This window comes from Calonectris borealis, chromosome 3 (genome assembly GCF_964195595.1).
Source record: "Calonectris borealis chromosome 3, bCalBor7.hap1.2, whole genome shotgun sequence".
Classification (NCBI taxonomy): domain Eukaryota; kingdom Metazoa; phylum Chordata; class Aves; order Procellariiformes; family Procellariidae; genus Calonectris; species Calonectris borealis.
Genome location: NC_134314.1, coordinates 87,520,427 through 87,536,208, shown reverse-complemented (window position 1 = coordinate 87,536,208; position 15,782 = coordinate 87,520,427). Strand labels below are relative to the sequence as shown.

At 42.1% G+C, this 15,782-nt stretch overlaps 1 protein-coding gene across 1 annotated transcript; it reads right to left on the bottom strand.

Annotated features, from left to right (window-relative positions):
- Positions 1-13,175: 13,175 nt before the first annotated feature.
- On the bottom strand, positions 13,176-15,526 carry PIGM (phosphatidylinositol glycan anchor biosynthesis class M). Its single transcript, XM_075146540.1, has one exon. The coding sequence runs from the start codon at positions 15,524-15,526 to the stop codon at positions 14,261-14,263; it is 1,266 nt and encodes a 421-aa protein (XP_075002641.1). The 3' UTR covers positions 13,176-14,260.
- Positions 15,527-15,782: the final 256 nt, after the last annotated feature.

Genomic DNA, 15,782 nt, shown 5'->3' with positions numbered 1-15,782 from the left:
GGTAAATACACAAAATATTTAGATGAAGTTTAAATACAGTGTATTAAATGACTTTGTAAGGCTAGAAAAACATTTGTTACAAGTATCATACCACAATTTTTTAGCCACAATTCAGAGTATTGAGCAATTCTTGGATAAAATTCTGTAGGTGGTATTGAAGTTTCACAATAAAGTAATCTGAATTAAAGGAAGCAGAATGGCTGCTGAGAGGCCTAAAGATGGTTAATTTAGATGCAGAGCTTAGCCTAAGTACAAGGTTGAATTTAAAGATGTAAACAGATTAATTGCCAATGTGACATAAACCCACATATAATAATTGGATATGATATTTTAAGATGTACTTTTGGATAATAAGTATGTTTTCAGAGAAGCAGTGAAAACAGAACAGCAGTGAATGTCTTTCCACTCTGGTGCACTACAATGCTATTATCATCTCCTGCAGTTTTTTAATGAAGTTCAACCGCATTATCTACAGTAACTATGTGTGTTTGATTAAATTTATAAATAGACCATCAGAAAATAAAATTACAGGAAATAATGGGGAACACAACAAAAACAAAAAGATAGAGAATCTTTTAGGATGACTAAGGATACATTGTAGTGGGTGAAGTAAAAATAAAAGTGAAAACAAGGAATTGGTAAAACTCTTCCTCAGAGGCCCTTGATTAACATTTCTCTTTCTAAATGGCTGCTGAGTAAAAGGCACAAGTGTTGGGTTTGCCATATCACAGGGTTTTTTTTTGTCTGTATTCTGGTTAGTTGTAATTGTAATACTTGTAATCAAATTTATTCTGGCAATAACAATATATTAAGTGTGCTTTTTCAGATGGGAGCCTCTAACTCTTGTTAGCTTTTGCAGTTATGTGGCCAACTGGCAACATGAGCACTGACGTGACTGCTGTATCATGGCAATCACAAAGGTGAGCTAGGAACTAATAAAAAATTGCTCCATCCCCAGTTCTTGCGAGAAACTATTTACTGTCTGTGTGGGTTTTAAGTAGAACATCAAATAGGAAGCGCTGAAACATCTCCAAGATGTGAACAAGATGTAGCTCTGTGAAAAACTGAGAGAAATTACATTAAATTAAACGGAAGGAAAGTTAGCAGCTAAGATTGTCAGAAGCAGATTGGATCAGATGTTTTTGTTTTACCCCAGAAAAAGAAGACTAAAAGGATTGTTTGCTTTTCTATGTTTTTCTTTTTTTTCCTTGCATAATTTTTTCTCATGTCAAGTGGCCAAACCAGGAAAACCTAATCCAGAACTGAAAAGGAAACCTCAGAAAACATATTTTGTTTCAAGAAGGAAAAAGGAATTGAGATTTTGGACTGATGATTTTCAGAATGACTGTGTCTACTATTGATTTCATTTTTTCTTTTTTTAAAATTGATGAAAATCTAAAAGCTCTGTCTTATTTTCTGCTTAATTCTTGCAGTGATAGATTTTTATCTGGAAACAGAAAGTTGTCAAAATGTAACTGTAGGAGTTTCCTTGACTCAGTTGCCTTTGGTCTAGACATGAAATGCTGTGCTCCCCGCTACTGGCAGAAAGGAAGTTCCCCTTCACACTGACGCACAGCAAAAACATCCTGAAAAAGCTCCAATGTATTTGCTAAATTCTGCCCTTAATTACCCTTCTGTACCTGCACTGATTTCCACAGGGCTTGGAAAGCCTGTGTTTTGAATGCTGAAATATTCATGTACATTTGTTGTTCAATTAAATGGAATACATACCCAAAGATTTTAAAAAAATAAAGCATTTTCAGTCACTTCAGGCTACACCACCATAAGCACGCAGTGCAGTGAAATATGAACAGATAAGCAGGCTGGAGCAGTCAGCGCTGAGGCCCCCAACACATTGCGGGGGGTTACTGCAGCGTAGATTTCGTTTTGCCCCCCTGTGCTGCGTTACTACAGTTTGTGTGTGGTAGAAGGTGTCCGAAGGGAAGCTGAAGAGACTGCCGTCACCAACAGGAAAGGCAGTAGCTGGAAAGAGGGGGACAGTGAAAGAGAAGAGGGTGAGACAAGCCCTTCGAAAGAATTCATTAGCACAGGCATGGCAATGGAGCAGAAAGATGGGAAAAGATACTGACGAGGGGATGCCTCAGTGGAATAAACGAGCCATTCTCAAAAAGTTGAGGTCTGGTAGGAAGCGTGAAGGTGCAGATGCCTTTACATAGCACTAGGAAGATTCAGGGTTATCACAAGATGGCTCAACCTGGTTGAAGAGCACTGTACTGGTGCATGCATGTTCCACACATGCCATAAAATTTCATGGCAGTGCATTCACCCGCTGGTTCGGAGCCTCCCATTCCCACGAGGTCTTGGTGTTCATTAGGTGGACATCTGGAGCGGGTCTTCATCCAAAAGAAATTCAGATTCTGTATATCAACAGCACACTGCGATGCAGACCAACACATGGTAAGTGGGGACAGCTGGGGGAACTCACTTCACTACTGCTCTGAACTAAGACACAAGTGTAGACACGCTTTAACAACTTGACTGAGGTCTGGACACACCTTGTCATGGAATTTCTGGGAGAGCTTGTTCTGGAGCCTTTATTAAGAGACAAATCACAAACACAGCATTTATCATCTGGTTTGGGTGATATCCTATGTTGCTATCAGTTCTTCCTCACCTGCTCTAGCAATGTAAAATGTATTTGTTTTAAGTAGCTGTAATGCTTTTAGAAGGCATTTGGTCAGCAATGCTGGAGTCTGGGTTTTCCTACATCTCAGGAAGGTTTGCACAATACACACATGTTACTGGTAAGTCCCTGAAGATGGAAGGCTCACTTCTTGAGAAAAGGGATAATTCACATTTCTGGTGCATCAAATTTTGACTTGTCAATACTGCACAAGAAAAAGTATAATTTATCACAAGGATTTTACTGTATGTTTTTCTGTTTGTTTGGGAAATAAATGCACAAATTATTTGTGTTTTATATAACCTACTGAAAAGCTGTCAGATTAAAATTACTTTCTGTCCCGTACAACTGACTGCTACTAATGATCTAGGTGTGACAGCTTCTAGATACCAACCTCTTTGCCATCTGGTCTCTCAGAAGAGCAAAAACCCTGCATTTGCTTTGAAAGCATCTCTGCCATATGGCAGCAGAGTACCTATTTAAATTCTCAAGGCTGAAGTATATCCTTTACTTTTCATGAGTGTTCTTGAAACTGCTTTGCAGAAATCTGGCATTGGAGTAACATCCGCATTGTCCATCTAAATGTGAGCCATGGTTTTTTTTTCAATATTCTGATCCTCCTCTTCTCTAACAGATACTTTCTTCATATTCATTCGCGAAACATACATAAGATTACATGTTCTCATTAATATATTTGACCTTTAAGTTGCTGAACACTATGCATGTTCAGTGACTAATGCAGCATGATTCCTGTGTAAACGATGTTTTGATGTGGCCTGCAGTCAAAGCACCTGAATTACTTCTAACACCTTGGCTTGACAAGAAGATGTAATTGTATTAGTTTCTCAGTTTTTGCAAATACACTTTAATTTAAGTCCAAATAATGCTCAAATTTCAAGCCGCTAATTCCCCAGCTGAGACCTCCTATATCATCCTGAGTATTAATTTTAGACAGAATGTCAGCTACTAATCAACACTAAGGATCAAATTACTTGTAATTTTTCCAGACTGCTAAATTAATATGGTGTTAGCCTTGATGAACTGCAACAAAAATATATTTTTATATGGTACTGTAAATTGTCTGTAATGTCTCTGTAACAAAAGTTCACTTCTCTTTCTGCAGAGGCATAATCAAAGCCAAAAGTATGCGAGTGTGAAGTGAAAAAACAAAGTGCAGCAAATGTCACTGACAACTAGTGACTTTAAAGAAGGCATTTTCAAACATCTTGTGAGCCACAGCGTTTACCTTTGATGTCTCTTGCTGGGCTTCTAACCTGCTCGCGCAGAACCTGGGACGAGGCGGCTTTCAGAAGTGCAGAACAAACTCTGCTCCCGTTGTGATGAAAGAGTCAAGCGTGGCACCCATATGCTGCCAGAATTAGCCTGCCTGCAATGCTAGAAAATGTGCTAGTATGAGAATAATTAATCTGACGAATCTGGTTTAGACAAAAGCAGAAACTTTCCCAACACTAATCTGTTCCAGATTGCAAGGAAGCTTTCAATAGCTTTCACTGTCTTTGAATTCTCGGGGGACCATTGTAAAATCAGAACCAGCGAATGACAGAGAAATACAGGACAATCTTTCACACTGGATTAAAATTAGCTGCCAGGTTCAAAGACCTGAGGACCACAACTACATGGAGCCATTGGATGCAAGATATGTCTATATCTCTTCCTGCACGGGACTTATATAGGAGTTGTGTCACTGGTAAAGAATGCCCTTACCGACTGCAGTCACACAAGCGGCCTGTAATATATGAGCAGTTCGGACCTATACCAGGTGTCGTGAGCTCTCTTTTCACCCTTACATTTAAAACACTGAAACACAAGGGACGTCCTTTTCTCCAAAGTCACATTTCAATGGCACGCTCGGCTGCTCTGACAGGGAAGCGACAGGGAGGAGCAGGCCAAAATTTGGCTGCTGCTTTCCCCCTGCGAGGGCGGGTGCGGTGCCGGGGGCAGGCAGAGGGAAGCAGCGCCACGAGGCGGGTGCACGGCGCCTGGAGGAAACGTCTCTGTGGGGGCCCGGGCCTGCCAAAGGCAGCTGCCACGAGCCCCGGTGTGACGAGGCCTCCAGCCTCCCCAACGCAGCAGCTGTTGTCAGCCTGGCTTGAATTTCTGAGATAAAATAATTTCTCAGCATGGGTCGGTCCAGGCCGCTCATCCCGGCCATGCCTGGAATGTTGCCCATTCCTCTTTACTTACCTAAATAGTGTTTTAGCCACAAAATCTGCCAAACTCTTTAACCTTGTGCCCTGTCAACTGCAGTAGTCTGTAGAAAGGGTTTATTTTCTGATAAAAGATCACACTTGTTTTCTGCAGCCATCACTATTTTTTCTTACCTACAGACTAAGTTAATCATCCTAAACAGCAGTACATATCATTCCAGAGCTAAAGGTAAATTATTATTAAAACAAACAGAAGGCTAAGGGCTGGATCTTTATTTTATTTTGCAATGACACAAGTCATTATCAGTACAGGTGACTGGAGTTGTGCCAATTTATCTGTTCCCCCCCCTCTTTCTTTCCCCCATCTCATGTGAAATCCCATGAGAAAGCTGTCGTTTACTTTCGGGAGAGAAGGCAGCCAAGCTCCAGGGGCTTGGTATGCTTGAATTAACCTGGCCTAATAAGCTGTCTGAACCTACCTGGGTTTTAATTGCCTAGCCAGCTAAAAACACCTCTCTTCGATCATACAGATATGTTTTGTCAGCTTTGATTTCTCTTTTCTCCCCTTCTCACCTATCAATCTGCCACCAGCTGCTAACTGTCATCTGTGAAATGCCAACGAAACGAGTCGCAGTTGTGGTTTACTGGCACAATCTGGTAGCATCCGCTCTGCAAAAAAAGAGCAAGCAGATGCACAGGCCCAGGACTGAGATGTTATCTGACATACAACTTCAAGTGGTGTAAAAGAAAGGGCATATCCAAGTAGCCGAGCATACTTAGTTATGGGAATGCTCTGCTGGGGACACTTGTGTGGTTGACAACCTAGGAAGAACCATCGTGGATCGGACCAGTATCCTTCTCCAATGTGGCGAGCAACAGATGCAGAGGAAAACTAGACAAACAGAGGAGAGATTTCCCCAGAAATGCTTCCCTAGTTCGCCATGATTTGCTGCTCGGTGAATTCCCAAGACCAGAGAAAATGTTTTTTATATTTAATAGCGTTTGACAAATTTTTCTTCTTTGTATTTCTCCAGATGTTTTCATAGCCATGGAACTTAGCACCCTCAGTGTCCTGTGTCTCCAAAATTAGGAGAACATTTGTTCACCGTTTCCATTACTAAGGAATGTGCGAAGGCCCAGTTCTCTAGGGGAGAGCCAAGGACTTTACCCTTCCTTCCAGAGAGAGTTCAATCAAAAAACCTCAAGCCTTCAGCTGATGTAAGATTATTCTGAGTGTAATGAAATTCATAAGTACTTTACGTGTGAGCTTTTTCTCTGAACATATGTAACAAGGGAACTGGGGCTGGTGTCAAAGTTACTTCTTACTGAAGGATCAACCATTGTTCAGTCTTCACATCAGTCTTCTCTACTGATGCTTAATTCTAGACTTTCTAACCTTTCTAGACCTCACATTATATATGAAATAAATATAATGAAAATGACTTTTTGCTCTGAGTCATATTTATTTGCATGCTTCTCATTTTGCATATACAGTCATGTCTGCCTCCACTGCTAAAAAACCATTGGAATTCCACATTATAAAGTAACACATCGGTGGCCATCATCATACATTTTTCTAAGAGGCAAATCTACCCCTCCACTCTCAAGCTATTGATACGTCCTGGTAAAGGGCCTGACATGGCCCTGTAACCCAAAAGGTGCCCCTTCTTATATCCTTAACAGGTGCTTATCCAGTCGGGGTGGGCATGAAGTCCCTGTACTATTTGCTGCTGTACTATTACAGATGAGGATATAGATAGTTATATAGGATATATATGTATCTTTAAGATATGTATAGATATATAAGGAGATATATATAGTTATTATAGTATAGATTAAGGCAACATCTGGGTGCCGTAAGAACCATGGAGAAATCTATTCTGGGCATGCTATGGGGAAGTTTGCATCTGTGCATTCCCACCACCTACAGCCTCCAGCACTGAGCATGCACTTGTTCGAAAAGCTGAGAAGGCTGAAACAAATTTAGAGCTCCCTGTAACTGCTTCTGGCACAGCACATCTGGTCCAGATTTCAGTTTGGTGGTCTGTGCATTTTTTAACGACAGCTTTGGAGAAAGACCAAGGTGAAAAAATTCATTGTTTCACCTGTATCTGAATACAGAATTGTGATTTGCCTTCATAGTGCAGCACAACTAGTAACTTTTTCTTGGATAACATTATAATATATAGGATGTTTTATGAACACACAGAAACAGTTCTTCAGCTGTTATCTCTCACATCTGAGGCAACAGTAACTATTTATACCAGCTGCAGAGCTGTCTGCGGTTTCATTTCCCTAGTATATTTTCAATATCAGCTTCCAATACAATCTAAGCAGACCACTAATAATAAAATCTTATTTACTTGTGGTATTGACTACACTATAATTTTTCTAAATGATTTTTCTTAATTGTCTAGCTTTTTACCATGAGTGCTGTTAATCTTGTTCCAGATCTTCATTTAGCTTCAGCAGCAGTCCACCCTCTCATACAAATGCAATGCTGGAATGCACTTGAGAACCTAACATATCCTGCAGAAAAGATTTAAATATATGCAAAAAAAAAAAGGATTTTGAATTTTTTTTTAATCAAAATGTCTTTAGTTAAGTGTTTACAGTTTACTAACAATCAGGCTCATAACTGTTTCAAACAAGACTACAGTCATTTCACGGCAGTGTGTTACAGGAATGGATTAGGAGACACATTTTGGCTTGAATAAGTTGTCATTTAAATGGATCAAGCAATCAAAAGTGGCAGAGGCAAACAGCACAGCAAGCTGAAATCACCTGTTAATGATAAATTAACAGCAGAGGCAAGATAATAGTCAAGGTCTCCAGGGCCCCACTTTTGCCCTTGTTTCTTGATCACTTTGCTCCATCCTGCACATGTAAATTTTGGCCCTAGCCATGCAGTATTTCTTTCCAGTGAACAAACAACATTTGGTTCACTTCCAGCAACAAACTTTCTTATACTTAATCAACCAGTTTATTAGAGCATGAAGGAAAATTGGTCATGACTTCAGTTCCTGTGCTGCTGGAATTAACAAGCTGGCTGTTGCCAGCACTAAACTTGGAAGTGCTAATGGTAATTAAAATCTATTTTCAAATACATCTGACAGTTTTAAGGTGGAGAAGTACTTGTTACTCATGTGAATTTCCAGACTGTATAAAAAAAAAGTGCTACTTTCTTCAGGAAGATTCAGCTGTGGGAAAGAAATAATTATTAATGAATTATTAATGCTGTGTGATACAGCATTTGTTCTCCTTTAGTGAGTTTATGGCTATGTGTGTCCTCCAAACTCTTTGAGTAAGAGAAGCTTGAAACCAGAATTTACAAATACTGCTATTTTTGATTAACTTTTTAGTTGTTATATTGTTGTTATAACAGAAAGATATGGCAAAATAGTGCTAATATTGAAGCTGACATAAACGACCAGTAGCTTTACTATCATTTGACAGAAGTCCATGTAGCCCATTCAGTCAATTTTCCCTCAGGTGCATTTGGGTAAAATACCTTATATTAACAAAGTACTCTAACACCTAGCTCAAATGGGACTGTGTTCCAAAAGGTAACCTTCTTAATTATTCAACATATTCACACTATACAGTGTGGAAAATAAACGAAGGATAATCCTACTTTGTTTTCCACTTCATTTTCTAAGCCTGCTTCCTGGCTAATTCAATCTATTGGTTCAGTGGGAGGGGCATGGCATAGATTAAAAAAATGTTGACTGTCAGGTCACCAGGGGATTTGAATTAATGTTCTTTTGCACAGAATGGAAGCATATGGGCCACAGAGTGCAGCTCTCCTTGGAAAATTACTGTCAAAACAGTACCACCTCTATTAACACAGCTGCTGACTTGTGAAGCAGAAATCAGGTTTTACTTGAGTTAACCTTCAAAAAGCAGTTTCAGAATGACTGCTCACTAATACTCTCTTGCTACACCAACAATATTGCCTATTAACAGCTTATACGAGTCACACCTGTACAACTCCACAAGTGGCTACTGTAGGATGTAACATCCTATAGATCCCCTTATGATAATGTGAAGGAAGCAAAGTTATGTTCATCCAGCCTGACATTGCTATCAAGATCCCATTTTCCTCCTGTAAAAAGGGAAAGCACGCTTGATAGAACACCCTTCGTATAAATAATGTAGGTTCCACGGTATGGGCTTACTGCTCAATTTGCCTGCATTTCAGCTGATTTCCAAGGATAAAGTTCTGTCTTCATATATAATCAGATACAGACATTTCCTTTAGACATTTCTTCCACAGCTGTTCTAGCTTGCTTCCCCACCAATTTCCACAGGAAACAGTGAGGATCTCTTATCTGTCATTTCTTTACATGCAAGCTATGAAATGTTTTATCTGAAGAGAATGTTAAAGGCTTAAAGTTAAGCTCTAAGAATAAGAAGAGGCTGAAGCTAAAGCTTTATCTACACATTAAGTAAGATTGACTCCAATAAGCAACCTCTTGTTTCTGCAGAAGCCCATGCCTGCCTCAGCACATGCCAGAAAGGAGAATCATGAGGAATTCTGCTGAAACAAGATACTATTGACTCACATTGTTAAAAAATGACAAATTTTGGTCTTCTTTGTGTATACTAAACAGTGTCCAATGAAAAAGAGACTTAGAAGTGTTTTAAAAATGCATGGATTGCATGGACTTATTAAGGTCCTTACAGAAAAGTAATTTTTTTTTTTTAAAATAACAATGGTACTGCTTCATCAAGAGAAATTTTTAACTTTCTGATACTGTTACTAATACAAAATGTGGGTCTCTGACCTTATTCATCATGCATAAAGACTGAAGCAAGGCTTCTACACAAATAAAGTGACCAGAGCAGATTGTTTAATGAAGAACATCAGGATTCTGGTGGGTGGAATGTGCACCTTCAAATATAGTCAGAATTAGTTGGTTCTTGAACGTGTCTATTACAACTCAAGATCGCTGCTGCATATGCTTTTATTTTCCATATGCATCAAAATTTATGTGATTCAAGTTCTAGAGTCACTAAAGATTTTGAGTGCTGAATATAAGAAACATTTAAGAAACCTGTTTTACAGAGGGCAGCTCCGAAAAATCATGTTCTTCAAAGGTGTCTTGACTGGGACTTTTCTTTTTGCTTCTGTATGTGCAGGTGAATGTTTAGGTTTGTGCATATGGTGCACATAAATATGCCCTTAAGCAAGAAAGTTGCATGAGTGGTTGGGTTTCAACGTGAATAACGGGTTTGTCCTAAATTCAGGATAATCCTATTCCATAATGCTGCTATCATTAGGATACGCGTTCTGCAGCTGTCTTTGGGAAATACACGAAGAATAGACTTTTTGAGTTCCATGTGCCCACTATGTATTTCTGCAGCCCTTTTAAAATAGATGCCTCATTCTTCCCAGCTAAAAAAAGGGAACAATTTGCTGATAATTTACTGTCTTTTAACATTTGCTTTCTCTATAAAACCTCAGGAAAAATGTTGGAGTTTCCCCTTGCTGTTAAATATAAAAGCTTCCAGGTTTCTTTGAAAAAGAAAACTGATGAGTTCGGTTTAGAGCACATAATTGCTGCCTTTACTATTACAGGAGTCAATACAATGCTAAGTAATACAGACAGGGCGGTTACTTAATAAGGACCAAGTACGTGGTTATTGTGTCAGAGATGGTAATTTAGCATGCTCGTACTAAAACTTAACGAAACATTTATTGTTATATTTTTGTTTACCTTGTTATTTGAGTAATTCCATTTATAAATTTTACAGCAAATCATTGTTAAATGCTGAAGCTTTGACTAAAGTCACCTGTGAATCCAGCCATGAGCCTTTGGACTATAGGCTATGGTGTAAAAAGCAAGGCAAATATGTAATTTGTCTTGGTATTTCTTTTCTTCTTTTCACTTCATCTTTCACATCTTGCACTTTGCACTTCAGGGCTGGTTTCAGTGCAACATGAAAAATGTGTGCAAATGAGACACATTTCACCGGGCACTTCAACCATTCTTTTAAAAAATAGACAGCATTACAATTTTGCAACCCATGGTAGGGAATGAAAGCTAGCATTCAGACACTTCAGTTCCTAATTACCAGAAGATAAATGGACATAAAATTGTTAAGCAAAAGAATCTGAACACCATCAAAAGCAATAAATGTTCCATAGGAAATGAATCTGGTAAATTTTAAGGGCATTATAATTAATCACCATGACTTGTTCATGAATTATAACTTGTTCTGCACTTGGCTACAATTATTTTGATTTAATGCTTTTTATCAGCGAATAAAGTTATGCAATTCCATTTAACTATCTAAAGCGATTTGCAAGATCTAAACTCTCAAATATCTTTCCTGTTCATCTCTTTTCATTTCTCCCATCCAGCTTTTTATGAGTCACTGAATTATTTCTAAATCCCAAACACATTTGGGTGACTAGCTTACTTACAAAACAACAACCGTAAAAACAGGGACTCATACTGGATTATTAAATTGATGACTGTAAATCTAAGTTTGTATAAAAGCCTTTTCATAGCTTATTTATGCACGCCTTTCTCAAATCATCACTGAAGGGCTGGTATTGACCTGCAAAGGGAAGGTACTCTTCAGTCCCTGTTGCCGCAGAACTTGCCTTTTGAAGGCCTCAAAATGACTTAGCTATTAATGAATCGAGAATGTATTTGTCATAAGGAAATTACTTCTTACCTAATAAACAACATTACAATTCTGTCATGAACACGGTAACTCAAAATGCCTTTTTTTTTTGGAAAGGTTTTTGAAGCTGGAAATGCCTCTTGGCTTTTATGTGCTTTCTTTGCCAACAGGAGGGAAAAAATAAGGGAATGGAAAGGTCTGGAAACAGCATAATTAGGTCTGTTAAAGAGATATGAAACATTGCTTTGGGGGAAGAAAACATGCTATTTGCAACAGAAAAATGTATAGTGGGTAATAGAAGATCAATTGCAAGGGAAAACGAGCTATCGCCTGCATGTTGGGATGGGGTGGATAGAGGCGTTGGCACAGAAGAGCCTCTTCAGTCTTCTGGTGAAACACTGACTGGGCACATCAAACTCTACCTCGGAAAATAAAACCATAGGGGACACTTTCTCTTCACACACTCATAGCACATAAAAAATATTTTGGTGATTAATATAAAACTAAACTGTGTGTGAAAGCGGCTTGTGCCATCAGTCTTTTGGTTGATAAACCTCTTGTGGAAGGCGCAGACAAGCTGATGCTAGAAGTCTTTCTTCCTTCATCCCAGGCAAAGCCAGGGGAAGGAAATCAGTGCCACATCTGTAAGACCTGCACGAAAAACCAAGACAGTTTGTCAAAAGAATATCTGTTGCTTCATCCAATTTCTGGATTTGCAAAGAAGAGGCTGGCAGGATCTTCTCAATGTGAAGGCGAGTGTGAGTGCAGACCGGCGGGGGAAACCAGAATGGCTTCCAGGGGGGGAGCAGAACCACCCCCCACTGCTCTGAGCGGGGAAATCATCCTTCCTCCTAACACAACGTCAGAATGGCTGAATTGGGCCTGAGCGGTGTAAGGACATCATCACGTCTCCTGGTAACACGCCCTTTGGCTCTGGGCCGTTGGGGCTCAGGGGCTTCCTCTCCTTTCACGTAAACCACCTCAATGGGGCCCAGAAGCAATGGGAAAAATTCACAGAACACTGCAATTCAGCCTCACGAGGTAGAACTACAACCAGGAAAGAAAACACTGTACCTAAGAAAGCCAGGAGCCACTGCAGTCCTGGGGAAGAGGGCTGCCTTGGGAGACCTCAGGATTCAGAGAGGCAGCATGGCAAGCGTGAACCTGGAAGGCAAACCCGCTTGGCCACATCCTTTCCCGCTGACAACACCGGGAATCCCACCGAGTGGTTGAAGTTATTTTGCCTTGAAGCTCTGCTCCACATTACACGCTAAGAGTTTCACTTTCCCGTAGGATGTAACTAAAAGCTGAGGCAAATATCAAAATTCTTACATTTGGCATATGCCTATTTAAACTCAAGATTTTATTAAAAAATACATCACCAGTTTCCACCTCTGTCAAGGGCTGTGTACACCAGACCTCTCGTAGGATGTTCTTGAGGAGAGTATTGACTCCGAAATGGCTCTGAACTCCTCTCACTACCACCGGACACTCAATTCCACTTCTTCTCGTGTCTCATCTGGGAATAAATACCTCGTTTTGACAGGTTGTAGAGCTTCTTATTTTAAAACTTTCCTTTCCTTCTGGCAACCGCTCCACTTCCTCAACTGTTTTCACTCTCTTTTTCATTTATTTTTAGTAGTAGAGATATTGAACAACTAAGAAACTATATTTCCAATTACTTTTTGGTATGAACTCTAGTGCTTTTGGCACACAGGTGCCATTCTAGCTGTACTTTGACTCTTTGCATTTGCTACTGTTAACATCCGCAGTAACTGTTAATTAACTGCAGTTTAAAGCAGTGGCCTCTTTTCTGGATTGTGGCAGCAAGGAACACAAATATTTTTGCTGTATACATCGCTGTGATCCAAGACAGGTATTTGGAAAAATATTCCTCCACAGCAAGGGGAATAAACCTGTTCAAAAATTCAAATAGCACTCAAAAGGCAAAAATAAGTACCTGAACAAGTGAGCATATCTGAATTCTAAAATAAATTAGAAGTGTCAAGGAGTTAATGACTCATGAAATAACCACTTTTTTCATACTTCACTGAAGAAAGACCAGGTACAGACCACAAACACCGTGTAGCTAAAATGTGACTGTGAAAAAAAAAAAAAGAAAAAATAAATCCCAGTGTACATATTAAGTGATTGCCTTATATTTATTCATTAGCTTAACCCTTGCAAAACACCCCACACACTCACTGGAATGTACAAGACTGTCAAACTCCAACATCCCTTTACAATCGTCTATGTTCTTCTAGACAGAGGCCATGGTCCTCAACAAGTAAAGGACAGAGTAAAGCAACAATGAGAAAAAGGGTGTCAGGGAGTACGAAGATTGGGGCTGCTCCACGCGGGGGTACGAGTGGGAGCTGAGGGTGACCTTGGCACAGGCCATACTCTCACTGACCAGGGCTCAGTCACACTGTGCCTGGAGATGGCAGGCGGAGCTGTGTGTTGGTCCATCATAGCCCCAAACGTGGCAAGTGATGAACTGGTCCAGGGTCCTTCCAGGGAGTCCCATCAGAAACAGCAGGAGTAAGGGCTGGAAACAGTGCTGGAGAGAAGATTACAATGCAGTTTCAAAGTCCACATGGGAGACAGGTACATCTGCAGACACCGCTTAGGGCAGGACTGGGGCTGCCCAGGGCAATTAAGGCCAATCAGTGCCTTCACGGCCCTGACAAAGTATCATTTACACACAACATACTTCAGAACAACATGCACGCATTCATGTCAAACAGAGTGCTGGTGGTATGAAAAGCCTTGTTAAAGACAGTAGTGCTGTTTCTGGGTTTTGGCCTGTTTATTACTGTTGTTTGAGTTTTTTTGCAACTTGTGGTTCTTTCTGATAATGTGAAATAATCTGAACAATTATGAGGCTATTAATAAAAAGGAAAAGCAAGCCTGCCAACCATATAAGTAAAAAAGTGTTATATCCTTTGAACTCCAGAAAGTACGCAGGAGCGAGCCACAGGCCTTGTCCAAGAAACCACAGAAAGAGAAGCAGCACACCACGACACCGGGACATCTTAACACTAGGCATTATGAGGGGCAAAAGGCAGAGATACCAGACGAAGTATTGGGATGTGCATACTTTGTTAAAACTCACAAAAATAGCGGTCTGTAGGAAACAACAGAAGGCAAGATCTCTGTAAAACGCTATGGACACAACCAGGAGCAAAAGCAGCTGGGGCAGGAAAGCTGCGAGCCCGAGGGCAAAACTCCATTTGCTCTCCGCAGTTAAGTACAACATGTAGAAATAGGGAGAGAAGTTATGACGAATATCCCTCCTGGTCAGGTGGTAGAGGTAGGCATGCTCCAAAAACTCCCAGCCGTAGAGGTGATAAAACACAATAGTCAAGGCAGCCAGCACAGATCCAGCAACCGTTCCAAAAAGCAGCACGTCGCGGTTCAGCGTCTTTACAAAAAGCTGCCAGAGGTACCCTACAAACGTAGACTCTGCTTTTTGGTCATGCCCCGTCCCCGCTGCCCCTTCCTCGCCGCACCGTTCACTCTGCAGGCGGAGCGCGATGGGCAGCGCGTAGGTCAGCGGGTATATCTTCAGGTGCACTGCCAGCCCGTAGCAGGCTGCGGCCTTCCCCACGCTCCCCCCCTCCACCAAGTACAGGGTGGTGAGCACCAGCAGCGCTACCAGGGCCTCCGCGTTGCCCCGGCTGGAGACGGCCATGGGCAGAGGGTTGAGGAGCCAGGCGGCGGCACAGCACCCGCAGGCCTGGCCGGCGGCGGCCCCTCGGCGCCGCAGGGCCCGGTAGGCGACGACGGCAGCTGCCAGGTCCCCCGCCACAAAGAGCAGCTTCCCGAAGACCTCGGCGAGGTAGACGTTGGGCGTCAGGAGCCAGGCCAGGAGCGGGGTGTAGCGGTAGGTGGCCCGCCGGTAGGGCGACCGCCCCTCCGTCACCAGCCGCGCCGCGTCGGTGAAGACCCGGTAGTCGACGTCGGTGTAGCGCACCCGCATGGCCCCGTCCTGGTGCAGGCCGTACAGCACCAGCCCCAGCCTCGCCAGCAGCGCCGCGCCCAGCGCCGCGCCCACCCCCGGCCGCCCCACCGCCATCCCCCCGCAGAGCCCGCCCGCCGCCGGAGCGCTCTCAGCCGGCGCCGGGGGGGGGGGGGGGCGCGCGCAGCTCTCGCCTGCCCCGCGCAGCGGGGAGGGGCGCGGGTCGCAGCAGGCACGGGCGGGCGCCGGAGCTCGGTCCTCGCTTCCGCCTGTGTGCGTGGGCCGGGGCGTGAAAGGCGGTACCGCGCATGCGCGCGGCCTTGGGCGGCAGCGCCTGCGCGGTGTGGGCGCTGAGGCCGTTGCCCTGCCCGGG

Bases quoted from the DNA above. Each gene is read 5' to 3' on its own strand.
- PIGM (XM_075146540.1), bottom strand. From the start codon at position 15,526: ATGGCGGTGGGGCGGCCGGGGGTGGGCGCGGCGCTGGGCGCGGCGCTG.